An 18,976-nucleotide genomic window follows, 5' to 3' on the forward strand; every position below is an offset into this window, starting at 1 on the left:
TCAAAATATTTTTTTACCTCTGTATGACCCAATCTAGAAATCATACTTTGACAAAAGGGGTGCTCTTATTAGTGTTTTTCAAATAATGTAGCCATTTGCCTCTGGTGATTCAGCTGAATGTGGGTTGTTGCAATTAACATATTTAAAATTTTATATCTGTGTGAAGTAGCATTAAATACTCACTGTCAGATGTCTGAAAGCTGATCCTGCTTGCAAAGCTTATTCCAGTGTCAATGTTTTCTTACTTCATAAGCTGATATAACCTGAAAACAAGCCATCTTCATGCTTTTGAGAAGCAGGAAAGACAAGAATTCCTTGATGCTAGTCTCATGACAAGAGATTGTTTAACTGAAGCTAGAGCTGTGAAGTTTTTATTAAGAATTTGCACAGCAAAAGCAGTGCTGTGTAGTCATCAAAGCAAGCATTAAGTCAAGATAAGCTCTATTTTGTTGCGAAAAGGTCATTATTTGGCTGCCAGACTCTATCCCACTGCCTCTAAACTGTTACTGGTGTAATGGAAGGAGCAAAAATGTTTGTGAGGTCCCTTTGGCAAGCAGTATATCTCCAGGCTGGATTACTGCAACCTTAAAATAGTGGTCTTTGGAATGGAGGAGAGAGACTTGCCTTGCATCTAGTTATTTGGCACTTAAACTTATTTTGAACTCCATAAATCTCTTGTTATGAATGAATTTTCCTCTGTGTCTCAGAAGGGATGTGTTTCACGCTTCTGCATTGTGCTAGTGCACTGTTGTCTTTCATTGCTTCAGCATAAATTAGAGAAATTGTTAGTGACCTGTTAGCGATGGAAGGCAAGTGTGGGTAGATTCTTTCTCAGTCTCCACGTGTGGCTAATGTTGGAAGGTTCCATTGCCATATTTCCTCTATCCAGGAAACTGAAAGCAGCTTTCATGCTGTGATGAAAATTGGATAAAGTACAGGAGCATCTGTGCTCTGGTGCTGAAGAATTCCTGTTGAGCCAGTACTGCAGGTTAGAAGCAGAGGAGGAGGTGCTTCAAGATCACAGTTGTAGGGTCAGTTCAATCAGCAGTTGTTAGTGAGTAGAAGAAAACGTAACTTGGCATTTTTGGCTCCTGCATGCTACATCAGGCTATCTCTAGCCTGTGGAGGCTAGAGTAGAAGATGAGTAAGAGTAGAGGAGAAGAGTAACCATAGTTTAATTTTTGTGCAGTGTCACGGTGATATTTAGTTAAGGAAAACCTGAACTATTAAATTGCCAAGAATATGAGGCTAATTACTGGAATGAATAAATAAATAAAATTCACACCTTCTTACAGAGGACTTTGTTGGTCTATGCAGAATGCATGACAGGGTAGGAGAGAAGTTCCTGTAAGCTTTGAAGCATCAAGAGCTTGAGAGAGCACTTAAGATTCATATGTCACATAATTTTACTTTATGGTGTTTTTGGTGTGATTAAGTTCTTGTAAAGAAGGCACAAAAATTAAATTACTAGCTTGAAGACCATCAAATAAGTGGCAATCTAGTATGTCTAAGAAAATTAAGATTAGTTATCATACTAAATAAGTTCTGTGGTAGTATTTGTTGAAATATCTTAAAATGTGTGTTTTCAACATTCTGACTGTAAATATTTTATATTTGTTTATATGTTTATAGTTGTATATATAGTTTATATTGGTTTTTGTAAAACTAAGGAGAAATAAGACTTTTTGTTGTAAGTTTCACATTGAAACTTCAATGAGAAGTGTTTGAAGTCAATGCGGTAAGTCAACAAAATTTGCTTTGTTTTCAGGAGCTTTTAAGAGGGTAGTTTGCCTTTTAAATCTTTAAAAAGAAGGTGTCCAGTCACTGCTTATGTTTTACTGTTTTATTCTCTTGTGATGTCACTCCTGGCAGTAGTTCTGCTCTTGAAAGATAAAAGTCAAATGATTTATTATTTAAAATCAGGCAGAAATTTTGAAAGCACTCTTTGCAGATGAATTTTGATACTTCATCATGCGCAGGCATTGTATTGTATTGACCCAGATTGTTTTTTAGACTAAAGGACTAAATATAGTCTTAGCAGAACTTTCAGAATGGAAGGTTTTACAGTAGTTTCTCACATATCAAAGATATATGTAAAAGAAACCAGGCTGAAACTTACTTAGATTTTCTTCTTTGTTTTGAAATGTTCTGTAGTTTCACCCAGAAATACCCACCAGTGAAATTTTTATCAGAAAAGGATCGTAAAAGAATCCTGGTAAGTTCGTTTACTCAGAGGTTGTTTTGGGGAAATACCAAAAAATTCTGTGTAATGTAGTCTATTTTGTAGGATTAAAGACATGAGAAGGGATGAAGGGTATTACCTAGGGTATCATATGTGTTGCACAGGTTTTAGGGCGCTGCTTCACTTATTTGTGTTGATGTTCTCAAACTCAGCATATGAACAATACGCTCGGACTCTGGTTTTGAAGTTTGACTCGACAACTAAACTGCTCTTCCCTGTAACTTCTCAGGATCACATTACCAAGGAGTCTTTGTGTGTGCTCCCAGATGACTTAAACTTGCAGAGACTAGGAAACTTTCTAAGCACATCTTGACGGGAACCTTGTGACGCCAAATTGGGCAAAATCTAGTCATAAAGCTAGGAAAGAAGTTGCTCTGCAGGCCGTGTTCATCTCTCTGTATCTTCTCTGTTGTTTCTGTTACTTTGGAGCATCATAAGCTGTTGAGTGTGGAAGAGGATGGCAGGTTAAGTCAGGGCAAGTTCTTGTCCAGGGCATTCTTAAACTTAGTGAATTGTGCTGGAAATGAGCCTGCAAACACTTTTTGATGTTATCTGTGACCTAGATTTTTCCTTGTTTATTTTTCTTGTGAGGGGGAAATTGTCCCTGTGTTTTGAAGGCAGACAAAGTATAGCTACTTGAGATGTGTAAAATAAGAGTATGAACTACTTCTTCTGTAGTAGAAAGTAAAGTCTACAACAAAACCCTGCTAACGTACCTAACTTGGCTGGTGCTTTTGTTTGACTTCAAAATCTTGAAGAAAAAAACTGAAAAGATGCAGATAAAATTATTTTACTGTATTGTTAGGCAATAATCTTCATTGCTATTGCAAAATTCCAGGAAGTGTTACCAAATTAGTTTAATTCCGCAATGGTGTTCTGTCATTTTTACAACAGTCTGAAGGAGGGAGACCTGTAGGCTCCCAGTGCCCCTGTTGAATATAGAAAATAAACTGAGAGAAAATAAAGGTTTAATTTTGAAAATTCCTAAATCATGTTCTTCATGTGTGTTTCCAAGGGTATAAAGTAACCTTAATGTCATGTTTTCTGTGTGAGAATGTACTTCCAACAAAGTGTCAGTGAAAGCTGTTAACAGGCTGTGGAGCTCTTAATGTTCACTTCCAGACTTTGCCACTGAAAAATACTGGATATTTTGTTGAAATCTGTTGCTTCAACAGAAATGGAAAGTAGTTGGAATAGGAGTGTTTTCAGCTGAGATGGAGGTGAATAGCTTTTTGGTTCCCTGTATATTTTGTAGAGGTTAAATGACTACAGAGAAAGCTGGCCAAAAGGAGTGTCAGGTTGTTCTGACTAGTTTTGTGCCAACTTAGATGGGCATTCATAGGCCTCCTCCCCATGTTATGGTGTTGCTGTCATAATCCTAGGGGAAATAATTCATGTTCTTTTGAGTAGCTGTAGTTCCAAAAAAAATATTGCATGACACTTCAAAATTCTCAAGAATTGGCCAGCCAAGTGAATTCTGCTAGATCATGTATTTTTGCTTTACATTTTGTTAATACTGTATCTTTTTCTAGAATGCATTCTTAATTTGATTTAACTTTTTTTTTATTCTGACTGCAGTCTCCAGCTCCAGCCTGGAGATCCCCACAGCACTCTCCTGATGACACAACAGTTCTAGCAGATACTTTTTGCTAAACAGATACTCTTTTGAGTTGATTTTTAGTAGTGGTGGTATCTCAGCTGAGACCAGATATTCTGTCACTTTCATTGAAAAGAGATCTTCACCTTGTTGTGCATGATTTATCTATTTCCTGAGTTCTCTGAAGTGACTAGGCCACAGGCTTTCGTATGCAAGAGAGGGAATTGTTGTTGTGGAAGATTGTGTTGTCATTGGTTCAGTCTGTTGTGTGGGTTTTTTCTGAATTGAAAGTAAATTGATAAAAGCAGAAAACAAAATTAATATAATTTCCTTATGGGGCATAAGATGTTTTGAATCTGATTGTAGACAGCAGAAATATGTAATAGACAAACTTGTAAGTGCCTCTAGTGAAGATAATTATCTGTAATATTTGTGCCTTTTAGTAGGTGCTGAAGTTACCAAGCATACATGCACTACTAAGTAATTAAATATTTTCATTAATGTTGTCTTAATAAAGAATTCCTTTTTAAGACCCAAGTGCTGGTGCTTCAGTTCTGATATGGATATGATTCATGTACAACTTATGATTATGTAGATTAATATGTCACTGTGATTTACAGGAAGTCATATTTAGAAGTGATGCTTTTATGAGTAATTACAGGAAGGTTGTACAAAGAACTTCAATGATAAATCATCTTTTCTTTTTTTTTAATGTTGCCTCAAGTAATGATAAAAAGCATAATTTACATATTTTATTTTTTTTTTACTTTTCCAGGGGAAATTCAACTCCTTTTTCAATAATTTCTTAAGTTCTTTGTCTAATACCCATGGAAGTGATATATTAATACAGCCAATTAGATTCATCTTAAAAACTTCTTGTAGGTTTAAGATAATTGGAAACTCCTTTCCTGACAGAATTGGTTTGTGCTTTTTTTTTTCTTTTTTTGGATGCTTTTTTTCTTCTTTGTGTGTATGTGCTTTTTTCCTTTGTTTTTTAACTCTTTTGTCTATTTTGTCTGTTGGCTTTGTGATGGTTTTTTTTCATAAGAGATATGGGAAGAAGGCACTTCCTTTTACTGCACCAAAGGCATATATTGCAAGCATTGAACTTATCTTCTCTAGAATCCTGGAAATAAAAATAGCAACAGGAGATTTCTTTGGACCTCTGTTGAAGGAGTAGGTTCAGGTCTGCTATAGAAAGGTCTTGTCCTGGTCACCACAGAAAAACCAAAACCCTTGGAACATTCAACAAGGCTGCAGCTTGCTTGTGAGCCAGGATAAACTCATGGCATTAGGTTTGCCATGCATGAGTTTGCTTTTGTCCCTCTGATAAATGGTGACACATGGGAAAGGGCTGCTCTCCCTCAGTTACTGCTATTCTTTCCTCGTTTTCAGCATTCTGCCAGAAAACTGCTCTTCTCTCTGTTGCAGTATAACATGAGCCTTGAGATTCTTTCTTTTATTCCAGAGGGGATTTCACCTAAATCCTGTTTCTCCTTCAGGTTCAGAAGCCCTGACAAACTCAGAAGAATACTGAATAGACCAACTAAATGATTCTTTAATTAACTGCTACTTACAGTTGTTTTGACACACTGGTTCCCCTGAATTTTTAATAAGAAAAAGGATGAGAATACAAGAAGTGGACATTCAAGTTTTTACAAAATAAAACAGATGTAGTTTTTGTATGGTTCTTTCCCTTTTCAATCTTTGGAGGTTTTCCTTTGCTTTTTTTCTAGTTAAAAAAACATAGTTTTTCTAGTTAAAAAAAAAAATCTGCTAATCCTGTTTTTTAAAACATTGGAGGGCAGGGGTAATGGACAGAGTAAATGTTTAGCCTATGACTAACCCAAAGTAAAAGAGCTTCGGGCATCTCATCCTTTGCCACACAGCACTTTGTCATTGCAGTACACCATCTGTTCATTAGATTCCTGCTTGATTCCACCTTGTCCTTTCATTGTTTATTTAGTTGTCACTACAGCTGAGGAATGGACATCAACAGCTGAATCACTTTCAAAATATGAATTTGACTGTACAGATATATAGCTGATACACAGGTCTTTTACAAGTCTGCTTTTTGAGTGTTGTGATCTATTGTGTATTGGTTCTTGAAACCAGTTCATGAAATGCAGAGAAAATAATTGCTTCTGTAGATGGGTCTGGATGTGTCACAGAACTTGCAGTTCTGCTTATTGTGCTGACTGCTTCAGTACTGAATTAGTCATTTTTGTTTTCTTGTTTACTGTTAAAGTCTGTGGTGCAAAAAGGGGAAAATTTCTTGTTTCTTCAATGAAACAGGATTACAGGGTTTTAAATATTTTTTTTCTGCTTGCTTCTTTGCAGCAGAACATCAGAGTTTCAAGACAGGCAAATGCTGCATGTCAGAGCTAATGGTATCGAGTTTTTTCAGTTGTAAGGGACCTGCAAAGTTCATCTAATCCAACTGACTGACCTCCTCAGGCCAGGACAGTGTAAGCTATGGATGCATTAAAATACAGAAAGAATGATTTTGGTTTTAGCAGATATTTCAAATGAAAGGTCTTCAGAGAATTCCCTTTCTCCTTTGTGGGTGCAAACTTACAGTATTTACTTAGAACACCCAGCATGTCTTCCATGTAAACCAGACAGAAGCTGCATTTGACATGTCTGATAAATTTGCCATGAAAATAACCTGGCATTCTGTTATACCTTTTTTTTTCTTCCTGAGAAATGGGATTTGCAGAACTTTCTCCTATTACCTTTCTGCATCTTTTTAGACACTGCTGTCACAAAAAAAAGCACAATCCAATTTGAAGGAAAAAAAGGAAAAGAATGTAATCTGAAAAAGAGATTTTGTTGATATGAATAGGTAGCTGACCTTCTAGTCTGACCATGATGAAACATGTCAAATATGTTTCTCGAAATTTTAAGCTGTAAATCTTGGGAAAAAAAAACATACGTTGAAATGGAGTTGTTTCCCCTGGTGTAAGCAAAGATCTGAAACCTACTGTTCTGTCTTTATGTTTGTAGACTTTGTCTAGTGTCTCTGTAAAAAGAAAAAAAAATTTATACCAACTGTCCTAACGCAGATAACTGGAGGAGCAGGGTTTGTGGGTTCTCATCTTACTGACAAACTAATGATGGATGGCCATGAGGTTACAGTTGTGGACAACTTCTTTACGGGCAGGAAAAGAAATGTGGAGCACTGGATTGGTCATGAGAACTTCGAACTGATAAATCATGATGTCGTTGAGCCCCTGTACATTGAAGGTAGGTAGTCTCTGCTTTGGTATTTGCACTTCTTTGTGCCTTTCTGTTCTGGGTGTGTGTGTCTGTAAAGAAATTAAATATAAATGCTGAGTTCTGTATTGATCTATCTAATATCTGTATGCTTTGTTTATTATTAGACTATTTTCTGTGACCAGTTTGGAGTAAAAGGTTCAGAGCACTTTTGTCTTTGAAATCTTCTTCTTTTCAGAGTGGACAGGAGGAAAGAGACCTTAAAAGCATCCTGATATGTCAGATATTGTGAGAAGGCAAGATGGCAGTGGGTCAGTCTGTCTGTCCCATCCACTGTCCCACTTTCCTATGTGCCTGCGCAGGCACGCAGAGTCTGTGGTACAGATATTTCATGAACTGAAGTTTAATTGAGAGCTGCAGTTAGACTAGACATACATCCTGCAAATGTGTATGGTCAGTTGAGAGGAAATTAACTTTCCTTAGTTGCTTTCAGTGTCTTCTGTAGAAAACATTGCTCCTGCTTTAGGTACAGGCATTCTACAGCATGAAGAGTAGGAAAACAGCAGCACTGGATTTCCCTAGTTTTCAAGAAAAAACCAAAAAAATACACCAATCTTAAAGAAAGAAGCAAACAAACAAAAGTATGTTCGGCTTTAAAGTAGTAGCTCAACATCTGAACTATCATAAACCTCAAACTACTAAATAGTCAGATTTTAAGGCACCATTAACATGGTTGTATTTGAGAGAGACATGCATTTATCAACTTTTATGGGACTATCTAGCCATATAATGAGTCAGTGAAAGCATTGCTCAATTTGCACTGCAGTTCTGGTGGGTGTGCTCCATCCTTTTAAAACTGTAGGAATGTACTTGGTCATTTTAAGGAAAAAAACTACTGAGCAGCTCATTTTGTTTTTTTAAATTCCTGCTGAATTCTAGTGGATGGAATTTCACAGGAAATACATCTAGTAATTGCATCTCTTGTGTTATTGCTTGTGATGAATTCCTGGCAACACTACTGAAACAGTCCTGCAAAAACACGTGCTCCTGCTCTGTTCTGACAATGCACTGGATCAGTTACTGCCTGTTATTTTACTTCCAACTTCTGCTTCCACTGATGGGATAATGAAACAAGGATCTTATTAACTGACTCCAGGTGCTGATAGCTCGTACCTCAGCCAAATCAACTTGTCAGCTTTTCTAATCTTTTCCATGCATTACCTTCTTTCTGACTGATTACACTTGAGACTTTCTCAAAGAGTTATCATCGTTGCTAATATTGTTGCCCAGCTAACTAGGCATTAATGAATGGGAATTCTGAGATCCTTTGCTACCTTTCCTATGGGCTATGTAATTAAGACACCAATTCCCTGTTTAATACTGACAGCTAATTATTACATGTTATTCAGTGGGTTCGTTTATTGAACGTCTTTTCATCTTCCAACAGTATAAATTGAGGCTGGCATGGTGAAGTTTTAAAATAAAATTAACTTTCATACACTTAAGAACATGTTAAAATTTTGTTTCATTGCAGAGTTTATAGTCCATTGAGACAGTGGGGGAGTTAGTTTTTGTAACAGATCAGATACTTATTTTCTTAGTCCTGGTTTTCTCCTTTTTATTTGTAAATAGAAGTTGGAATGACTAAATAATGTCATGATAAAAAGTAGGTTTGTGTCTAAAGAATTTGTCTGTATTTGCTGTCCTGTTTAAATGAGGTTATATAAGGTTGTTTGACAGTTCAGTTCCAGAGAGGATAATCAGTGCTTTATTTCTGAAAGAGACCTCATTTTTGGTCTAGAGAGAACAGTGCTTTTGCTCTGGATATAGAAAAGTGAATTTAGTCTCAAGATGTGTAGCTTTCAGCTTCACAGTGATGCCTACGCACAGTCTGCCTTGTCTGCGTCATTACCTTTGATCCATGACACGAAGTGGGACTCAGCATTCTTGGATCTTGATCTAGGTTGGCCAGAAACAATAATAAATCACTGAAAATAATTTTTTTTTATTATTTTTTTTTTTTTAGCCCTGTGACAGCTGTAGTTATCTTTAGTGCTGAATGTCTTTCTCCTCTGCTAGGATTTTATTTGCTTTAGCATTTGGAAATGCACACGTTTTCACTTTGTTTTAAAAGGGTTTTGAATTCTTTAGTGGAATGAAAGTAGCTCAGGAATCTTGAAAGGTGGAAAATAGTAAAAAAAAAAAAGGCTTAAATAGCTCTATATTAACCCTTTTTTTCCTGTTATAGTTAAATTCTGTGTTTTTAAAGATATTTTCATTTCAGCCTGACCCTCACATATAGCTTTTGCACACTATTAAATGGGCATTTTTCTGGTACTGGAAGACAGGTTGTTTTTTTCTGAAGGCTGGTCTGGAAAGAAAATAATCACTTAACACTCTTTTTTTGTATTATCAGAGAGAAAAAAGATAGAAATTCACCTTTACTTATTTTCTGTCTCATTCTTTACATTCATTAAGTTTACAAATGCCCCAAGATGCTAACTTGAGAGCAATGTGGCTCATGTTCTTGCAAACCATATTGTAAAGACATACAGATGTGAACTGGAAAACAAATAAGAATTAATGCTTCATCTGGTGTTAATGTGATGGTACCGCACTTCAGGGTAATAGGTGAAATTGCATTAGAAAATGCCAATGGAAATTCTGTATTAAATAAATGTACATTATTTATAGTAGTATAAGTAAAATACTTGGTTTACATAGTGACATAAGCATTATTGCTGTCTTGTTTATACTCACCTTTGCTTTAGACTTGACCCTGTGTTTGTAGTAAAATATTTATATCACTTCAAGCCACCAAAGTCTGTATTTCTACTCTGAAATATTGTTATACTTCCATATATGTGTAAAAAAAACCCAACAAAACAAACCCACAAGAAACCAACCAAACCAAAAAGAGCCCTAACCTAAAAACATAGATACATGGAAACAATAAAAAAACAAAAAACAAAACTGCAAAAACACACAGCCCATATACCCTGCAAAACCCCCAAAAACACACAAAAAAACCCAAGTCTCTTTCAAGGTGATGTCATAAGATGGCATATGATCATTCCACAAACTGGAGCCATAAACAGGAAAAAATGCCTCTCAGTTTTCGGTCTTGAGGTCCAATTTTCAACTACCCTTAGGTATACGCAGCATTTGAATAAATCTGGAAGAAAGCATGAGGCAGTTATACATAGCCCATATCCTTCTCCCACTGGCGTTTCTTCTTCCTGCTTCCTCAGCAAGTTTTGGAAGCCTTAAAATAATCTTCTGTGAAGTGATATGTGCACATTTCCTTTAAACCCTGCTATCTCCTGTATCTGAAAGATGTCCTCAGCTGAACTGTTTCACTGTTCCTTCAGCCTTGCATTTCTTTTTGGTTGCTTGGTGCTGTTGTTTTGGTTTTTTACCACACCTTTCACAAATTTGAAATGAAAACAGGCCTGAAAATGCCACCAGTTTACAGTCAAGGGTGGAAACAGTTGAGTCAGTTGAACTGGTTTCACTTCCCTAATCAAAGATGCACAGTATGTATTGAAAAATACAGTATGATACTTCTAAAATTGCAGTCTGTGGCAGCTGAAACTGCTGCCCAAACACTTTTTGGGCAGAGCAGTGAAGAGTAGTTCCCCTCTTATGCTCAAAAACTTCTATTTAAAACAAGTGCATGTGCACTACCTAAGTAATATAATATGAAATGAGAGAGAAGTGTAAGTGGTAAGTAATGATAAATGGTTTCATGGCTTATGTTCTGAGATTGATCTTCAGCTATCTGAAGCTGTTTGGTTTTGGTCTTTGTTTGTTGTTCTGTTTTAATTCTTAATTCCAGCAGTCCAGTTTCTGGAGAAACATTTATTGAATGTTGTCTCTAATTTCAGTGCCTGTTGTGAACACAAAGGTAGTTTTGTCTCCTTTGACTCTCACTGGAAAAGCTTTTAAAATGATATAATAAAAAAACATTTTGCAAGTTGAGAGACGGTGTAAGCATGTGATACACATAGTGACAAGGATATTGGCTTTCAGAGTTTGCAGGAGGTGTTTTAGTTGCTTGTTACATGCACATAGGTATGTAAAGTAACAGTATTTATAGATTTTAATAAATCATTTGCTTGGCTGGGATTAAAAATCCTTTTATTTTTAAGGACTTTGCTAGCTTGTAGGTCTAAGTTGATTTTTAAGGCTAAGACCGACAGTCTCACAAAATTGGTCAAAAGCATAGTCTATAGCCTTCTTGTGAATAACAGCCTTTCAGATGTCAGCATGGTAGCATTTTAATAAGCAATGTTCTACAGTATCCCTGAATTGTTCAGTCTTCAAGTCCTCTCACAGGTAATTCAAAGCACATACAAACACAGAGAGTGTCTTTAATAAGTGGCTTTGCTTTTTTTTTTTTGCATACATACTTCTGTCCCAGGTTTTTCCCTTCCTGGTCTTCATTCATATGTGCTTAATATGTTCAGCTGGTTTAAAATTGTATGGTCATAATTGTATGGCAAGGCAGAGAGTAGCAGATGCTACTTTACTTTGTTTGTCCAGAGCCAAGTGCAGTGGTGCCTTGATTTTGGTCTCTGGTATGAGACTCTCCAAAACGGCTCCAGTATGAGCAATGTGGCAAATCTTTGAGTTATTCCAGTTTGCCTGATATTACAGACAACGTGCTTAGCATCAGGTAAATGAACTTCTGTTCGTAGTCCTTTTTAGTTCAGGGCAATAGAAATGTCTCACTTCATTGTTTCAGCTTCTCTGGCCTGACCTCCAGTAAGGAATTAGGCACAGCTGCTTTTTTTACAAGAAAAGTCCATGCATTCAAGCTGTAGAAACTTATTTGTATGCTTCTGATCAAAGCTTTTCTGCTCAGTGCTTCCTGACTAGCAAATACGGTGATGGATGCAGGTGCTTAGTGGACTTGGTGACCCGTTCAGTCCTTTCTGGGACCGTGACATATGTTGAAGGCAGAAATTGAAGGATGAAGGTCATTTCCTGTCATAGGAAAGGTGGTAGATTTCTTCCTTACCATTCACTTAAGAAGCATGGAGAACATATGCAGTATTAGGGCTAGAAAATAAAGATGGTATGAAGGAAGGTAGTTTTATGGTAGTATTTTGGAGTTTTATGGAGTATTTTGCCCTAGTCATCCTAGGATAAGTGGCTTTATTGATCATTCTTGTTTAGCATTAATAAAAACACAAGGATTGAATGCTTGTGTCCAAATTTAGTTATTGCAGATTCCATGTATGCTAAATTTTAGGGATATTTTTTTCTTCAGCTTTACACATAGAGAAGGGCATAATTGGCAAACATTAATTGCTGTTTCTCTTGCAATATGTTACTTAAACTTTTTCTGGAGCACAGACTTCTATATTTGCCACAGTATACCTTGCATACCTGGCTTGAATGTTTATGCCAACTTCTGTGTCTGTGCTATTTTGAAATGAATTTTATTGTTTTGGCCTTTTTTTCAATAAAATTGTAACATAACAGATTTGTTTAATGTTTCTTTATCAGTAGTTTACGATCCTGGTAAATCTATGTGCTTAGTAAACTACTTGCTGTAGTTTAACAAAGTTAATAAAGTAGATTAACAAAGTTGTAGTCTCTCATGTGAGTTACACACAAAACTTGCATAATTTTATTGTTATCATTTGTTCTTCTGTTGTGGTTCTTAAAGTAGCACTTTGCACAACTGTTAACAGTTATTTTCAAATAATTGCACTATGACTTTATTGCAAAGCTAGCTCAAGGCTTCATATTAAATTTTATAAAACTTCTTTTCTTTACCTTGTGTAGCAAGAAAGAGTTGTGGAGGTCAATTACTGGATGTATTTCTTTCTGTCCTTCAGTACATACTGTCCCGGGCACCCTAACAGTTAATCCTTTGCAAAGGTGTAGCTTGGATAGCTTTCCACAGGTCTGTCTGGAACAGAGTTAAGTTGTCTGCTATCTTAAATAACAGGTAACTTTGTGCTACAACATACAGAGTTGTCAGCCAAGCTGGGTCAATGGCTTTGGCTAGCTGGCCTGCTGAAATTCTGAGGGGAAAACCCAAAGAAAAGTAGGTATTTTTCAGACCTGACAGTTATTAGAGGGAAGGTGGAATGAGAAACAATTATTCTGATTTCAGCATTGTAAGCTTGATGAATCAAATATGAAAAGTTTGTGGTAGAAACTTTTCACCCTACTGAAATGTCCAGCATCCTCTAAATGTTTTGGGAAAATGGTGACGTTTTTCATTGGTCTTAGCCTTGATATGTGAAAGATTCCTTCCCAGGCAAAAGGCGGAGGTCCTGTAGCTGCCTGGTTGCCTGTCCTGATCCAGATGATGGCCATCTGACACTTGGCCCATCTTCCCCATTTTCCATCTCTTTTGCCATTCCCAAATTCCCCATTTTCCATCTTTGACAGTTCTGCTCTTGCTGAACCTCTTCCATACAGGGGTCGATTTTTGCCTTTCTGCATGGGGGAAAAGTATAGAGGCAAACGAGACAGGCAAGACTGTACGTCTGGCAAGGAAAACCTTGTTTTCCCACCAGCTCCTTCTCTTTGTTCCATTTAAAACAATTGCTAGCTGGGAAACAAAAGGAAGAATGAAGGACTTAGAGAATGGGAGTGCTTTCTTCCTTGCTTTCTTGCTTTCTTTTGCAGTGTTTTTTACTGTTAGTTTCACGTTTAAAAATAAGTAAATAAACTTGAATATTATAAGGAGGTTTTGGAGTTTTGTATTTTAAATGCATTTGTTTCTAGCTAACAGTTATATGGCCACTTGGATAATCACAGGCTAGCAGTATCCTTGTGGAGCAAAAGGAATGGTAGTTTTTGACCTTCTGTATCTGAATTGCCACATGCCATTAAAGGAACCATTCCTATACGAGCTGCTGTGTGTGAAAAATTAGCAGTATTTAAATAAAAAACAAAGAAACCACCAAACAAAATTAAGTGGATGGAGAGGGAGGCAGGAAAGAGTTCATTTCTGCTTTGACAGATTAGGATTGGGCAGTAAATTACTAACAGACCAAAATGCTTTTGAAGTGACATTTTCTCTTTCCAAAAATTCCACACAGCTTGTCAAAAAACTGATTTAGACAGGATTGTGAAGGAGTAGGTAGAAAGAAACAGCATAAAACTCAGGTCATAGTTCAGCTTTGAGTTGGCTGTAGGTGACTTCAGCAATTGCTTTCTTAATTTTTCTATACCACCGTGCTTGAATTACCTGCTGCTTGCAAGCATCAGTCAGCATCTTTACAGAGCATTCCTTTTGCCATCTTCCAGTCTTTGTTTTATGACAGCATGCTGTGGGAATGGGATACTTAAAGCAAACCTTGAGGTAGTCATGTATTTTATTCGTGTTCAGAAGTCATCTGTAGAAGGTGTATTGACATTCAACAAACCAGTTAAAATTTACCCCATGATACAATTTTGCATTATTTCCCCAGCTCAAAAATTGATTCCAGCTTTATTCATTGCTTAAGCTTACAGTGTCACAGTGACCAAAGTAAGGAGTAGTTATTCCATGTCAGATTTCATCATGCAGAAGAACTAGCTTCATGTTGCAGACAGACTCCTAGAAGTTTCAGCTGCATTAGCAGGTAGGACATGGAATTGAGCCTAAGCTGGGAACTTTCTTCTGCCAGCTCTTGCTGCGTCAGGTTGTCTTTGAGATGCTATTTTTGTTGCTATTGCAGGTGCCTTGTGTGACAAACACTTTCTTGATGCTGCACTACAGTTGATAGTGGTTGGATGTACAATTCCTGATCATTCAAGAACAAATAGCTGAGAACCTGCTACATAAAATTTTACTTCTCTGCACTTTTTTATGTGAGAATAAAAATTCAACAACATTACACATCTGCCAAAACTGTCTCTCTTTAGCTTTCTGGGCTGTTTTGACATCTTCTAGGCAGCAATTCATCCCTGCACTAGAGATAAACAGCTGTAGACCAAAGAGAGTGCGGCAACATGTAATTAGTTATATTTTGTGGCATCTGTATGAGCATACTGTCAAATACCATTACTCTGTCAAGACAGGACTTGCAGTAACAGTCATTAAGTTTGCCTTAGGAGCTCATCTTATGTTTATGTTGATAGTTAATTGTTCTCTGGGGTGAGGTATGGCTTGAAATAATTTATTCTTATTTTGGTCACTTGACATTATGAGTTTAATCAGTGAATTAAGTTATTTTGCAGTATTTCTTGTGTTGCAGTGATAATGCAGGGCTGCAGTATGGGTTAGACTGAAATGCTTCCTCCAGATGATCCAGTGTGTGCTTATCCAAGTTCTGTTACATGGAAGTCAGGATCTGAGCCTGCTCAGTAGACAATAGACACAACAGTTAATCTAGAAAAACTTTACTTCTATACAAGCACACTTCATTAGGGATTCAGAAAGAAAGTAGGTTGAATATTTTACCATGCCAATATTGCTGGTATTTTTAATGTGTTGTTACCAGAGCACGTGCTTATCTTAAAACGAATGTAATGTTTTAATGTGAAGGAGATGCTTGTGCTTTGAAGACTTACCTACTTTTCATTTTTTCATTGCTCAATACACTGTTGAAAAGTAAGGGATGACTTTCACAAGGATAATTCAAGCCACTTATGTATGCTTTTGCCCTACTAGTCTGCTTTTTTTTTTCTATATATATATGTATATTGGAGGTCAGAAAGCAAAGGTTTTCTTTGACAAATGAAATTTGAGTATGGGAAGGAAGTCTTCAAAAGGAGGCACATTCCTCAAACCTTTCAGTGTTCTCAGCTAGTTAAAAGCAGGTGATAACTTCATAGTTGGTACTTTATTTTTTCATATAGTGATAGGACAAGGGGAAATGGCTTTAAACTGTAAGAAGGTAGGTTTAGATTAGAGCTAGGAAACAGAATCTCTACTGTGAGGGTGGTGAGGCACCAGAACAGATTGCCCAGAGAAGCTGTGGAAGTCCTGTTGCTGAAAGTGTTCCAGTCTGGATGGGGCTTTGTTCAGCCTGGTCTGGTGGGATATAGGTGATCTTTAAGGTCTCTTCCAACTCAAACCATTTATAAATTTATTTTTTTTTCCTACTACATGTAATTCATATACAGCTTGTGCTGTTTAAGCAAGTACAGTTGCATTTAAATGGAGAAAAAGAAAATTTGTTTGTTTTGTTCTTGGATTTATTTTTTTTTTAACTTGAAAGTCAAGGGTGCTTCTAAGCTGTTTTAAGTAAGAAAAGTAATTTAACTGGAGGAGAAAGTTCATTATGTCACAGACACTCTGAAAGTTAAAGCCCCCAACAAAAGGCTTAAGAGAAATCATTATGTGGTCAAAGTACAGATGATTTTTTAATGCTGTGATTTGCTATTGCTTTTAATAATAAAACACCTAAGGAAATAGAAAGAAAACATTTGTTTTACCTCTAGTGTTCTATTCTAGGGCAAGACAGCCTCATGCCATGCAGTGTTTTTCCTGCAGAATAGCAGCTAGCCTTGACTTTTCCAGCTTCTTTCTGGTTTCAATGGCAAGCCTTTTTAAAAAAAACCCAACAAAACCAAACAAAAAAACCCCCTAACTTTTAAAATACAGAGAAGTTATTTTCTCTTTCTTTTATCAGGCCATGCTAATTATTACCTCACCTCTTGATTGCTTTTCTTGAATGACCTTGGTACAGGGGATTTCTTCTTCCTTAAACATCTCATTTGGACTTATGTTTAATTTTTGCTTTTGCAGGTATTTTTCCATGGGTGGTTTTTTTCATAGTTCTGGCTTGCTGTGAGTCAAGTTACATAGAAGACAGAAAGACATTTGCATATTTACAACAGTCATGTTGTGAATGTCTTGCAGGTTGAGCTTTTCAATATCAGATACCGCCTATGGAAATGAATCCAGTTTTCATTGCTTTGTTTTTGTTATAATTTAACAAGTTTGTTTCCAACAGTCTTTGTTTCTAATACGTCCAACCTTCAATCATCTCAGACAACGCATTTTGAGTAGGTCTTTGGTTAATTGTGTTTTATAACAGGGAGTGGATGAGTGTGCTGAAATCTCTGTATTGAGTTTTGATTTTTGTGTTTGTTTTTTTTAATTAAAGCAAAAATAACGTTATCCAAAGCATTGCATATGTATAACAAAAGTAACCGGGAAAAAAAAGACAGAAGTTGCATTATATTTTGCCGTAAATATTTAATATATAAATGATACAAAGCAAAATAATATTTCATTGACAGATGGTCTAGAAATAAAAATACAGTATTTAATTTTCCCAAGAAGTTTCTCCTCATACTGAAAAAATGTGTACCATTTTTGCTTCACAGTCTATTTTAGAAAAATACTCTGAAGATTGTAGCCACTTAAAAACTTCAGTATAACAGAACGCTGTGAATACTTTTGCAGCTTCTAAACATTTCTGAAGTACTCAGATAAATTTTTTATAAGTGGAAAAGTGTGAACACCAACACAGACATCTATATCCATGTCAATAGTGTTGATATATTACATTATGCTCTAGGTTTTGTTTTACTAAAAATTTCTTCTAAGAGTTACAGCAGGTTTGTGTACATATCATCTGTAGGTAGCAGCACAGTAAGTGCTGGCTTCCAGTGCTAGGAGTGCACAAAGGAGTACTTGTTTCTTGATTTCAATGCTTTCTCATTTAATATCTTATGTGGGAAAATAATAATGTTATCTCCTCCATTTTTCTCTAGTGGACCAGATCTATCATCTAGCATCTCCTGCTTCTCCTCCAAATTACATGTATAATCCTATAAAAACATTGAAGACCAACACTATTGGAACATTAAACATGCTGGGTAAGTGGAATCTTTTTTTCTTACTTAACTTGGTTAGACATCATATAATCCTGACGTAGTTGCTGGGGAGTGGGAGGGATGAAGCAAATGAGTTGTACATTTTAAAAAGTTGTTTATTTAAGCAAAAGAAAGTTGGGTGTATTTTTACCCTCTTTGAAGATTTTTATCCTTTAAATATACCTGCAAATGAACACTGACAACATGGCTTTCATAGCACAAGAACTTTGTGCCTGTAAATTGGCTATGGAGTGTGCAGTAATTAAGTAAGAAGTAACAGGAAAAATTAAGAGCATGGGGTTTTTATAGCACTGTTGTGTTCATAACTGCAGTTTACACTTTGGTGACTGTGGAACATTCCCACAATAACTATAAGTGAGTGTTCCTTTCCAGCTCAGCAGACTTTGGAGTAGGTGGAACTGCACTGGTTTAAACTCCAGACATCAGGAATACTGCAGCTTCTTGCCTCTTTTGCATGCCTTGGCTAGCAAATTCTGAAAGAGTGTTTAATGTCTAGCTTCATGCCGGATAATTACGAGGCAACGTTTTCAGCTATGTCTCCTAGTTCTGATGCTGAGAATGGGTCTGTGAAAAGAAGACCTCAAGCCTTCACTACTTTTTCCTCCCATCTCTGTGCCATTTGGTATGATGGAGACTGATCTGAATGTCAGTGATCCTAAGAACTGTTATGAGTCAGAAGAACTCCTGGGCATTAGCGTAGCTGAGTTTCTTATTTGAGTGATACTCTTGAGAGTACTGTTCAGAGAATCAAGTGATTCAGAAGCTATTGAGCTACCAGAATGGCACAGGTGAGAGATTTGCTTCATTTGCCATGGAATGCAGGATAATCTCAAGTGATGGGTAGGGTCATCCAAGCAATTTAAAAGAGCGTAATAAAGGAGAAATTATTGATTTTTGTCGTATAACATGTTATTCTGTATAAGTTTCTTTACATAACTTTTCTTTAATCTGTGTAAAGAAGGATTTGGTAATCATAATATGCTATGTTGTTTCAAGATCCTGATTTCCTTATTGGAATGCTTCCTTGGCTTTTAGATTGCAATAGATTAAGTTCTTGGATCTGGATTCAGTGCAAATGTTAGTCCCAGAAGCAAACACATCACATCCAGGTGCTGCTCTGC

General features: G+C 36.5%; 1 protein-coding gene across 4 annotated transcripts in view; it reads left to right on the forward strand.

The window, feature by feature from the left end:
- UXS1 (UDP-glucuronate decarboxylase 1) overlaps positions 1-18,976 on the forward strand; it is a 56,475-nt gene that overhangs the window by 17,820 nt on the left and 19,679 nt on the right. For 2 of the 4 annotated variants that reach the window (XM_058860645.1, XM_058860654.1), the window contains 3 exons: positions 2,155-2,215; positions 6,905-7,085; positions 17,733-17,837. In XM_058860645.1, the coding sequence (XP_058716628.1) occupies positions 2,155-2,215; positions 6,905-7,085; positions 17,733-17,837 (347 nt within the window). The remainder of the gene's footprint in view (positions 1-2,154; positions 2,216-6,904; positions 7,086-17,732; positions 17,838-18,976) is intronic. The other 2 variants (XM_058860660.1, XM_058860665.1) reach the window with 1 other exon arrangement.

This window comes from Poecile atricapillus, chromosome 1 (genome assembly GCF_030490865.1).
Source record: "Poecile atricapillus isolate bPoeAtr1 chromosome 1, bPoeAtr1.hap1, whole genome shotgun sequence".
Taxonomy (NCBI): Eukaryota; Metazoa; Chordata; class Aves; order Passeriformes; family Paridae; genus Poecile; species Poecile atricapillus.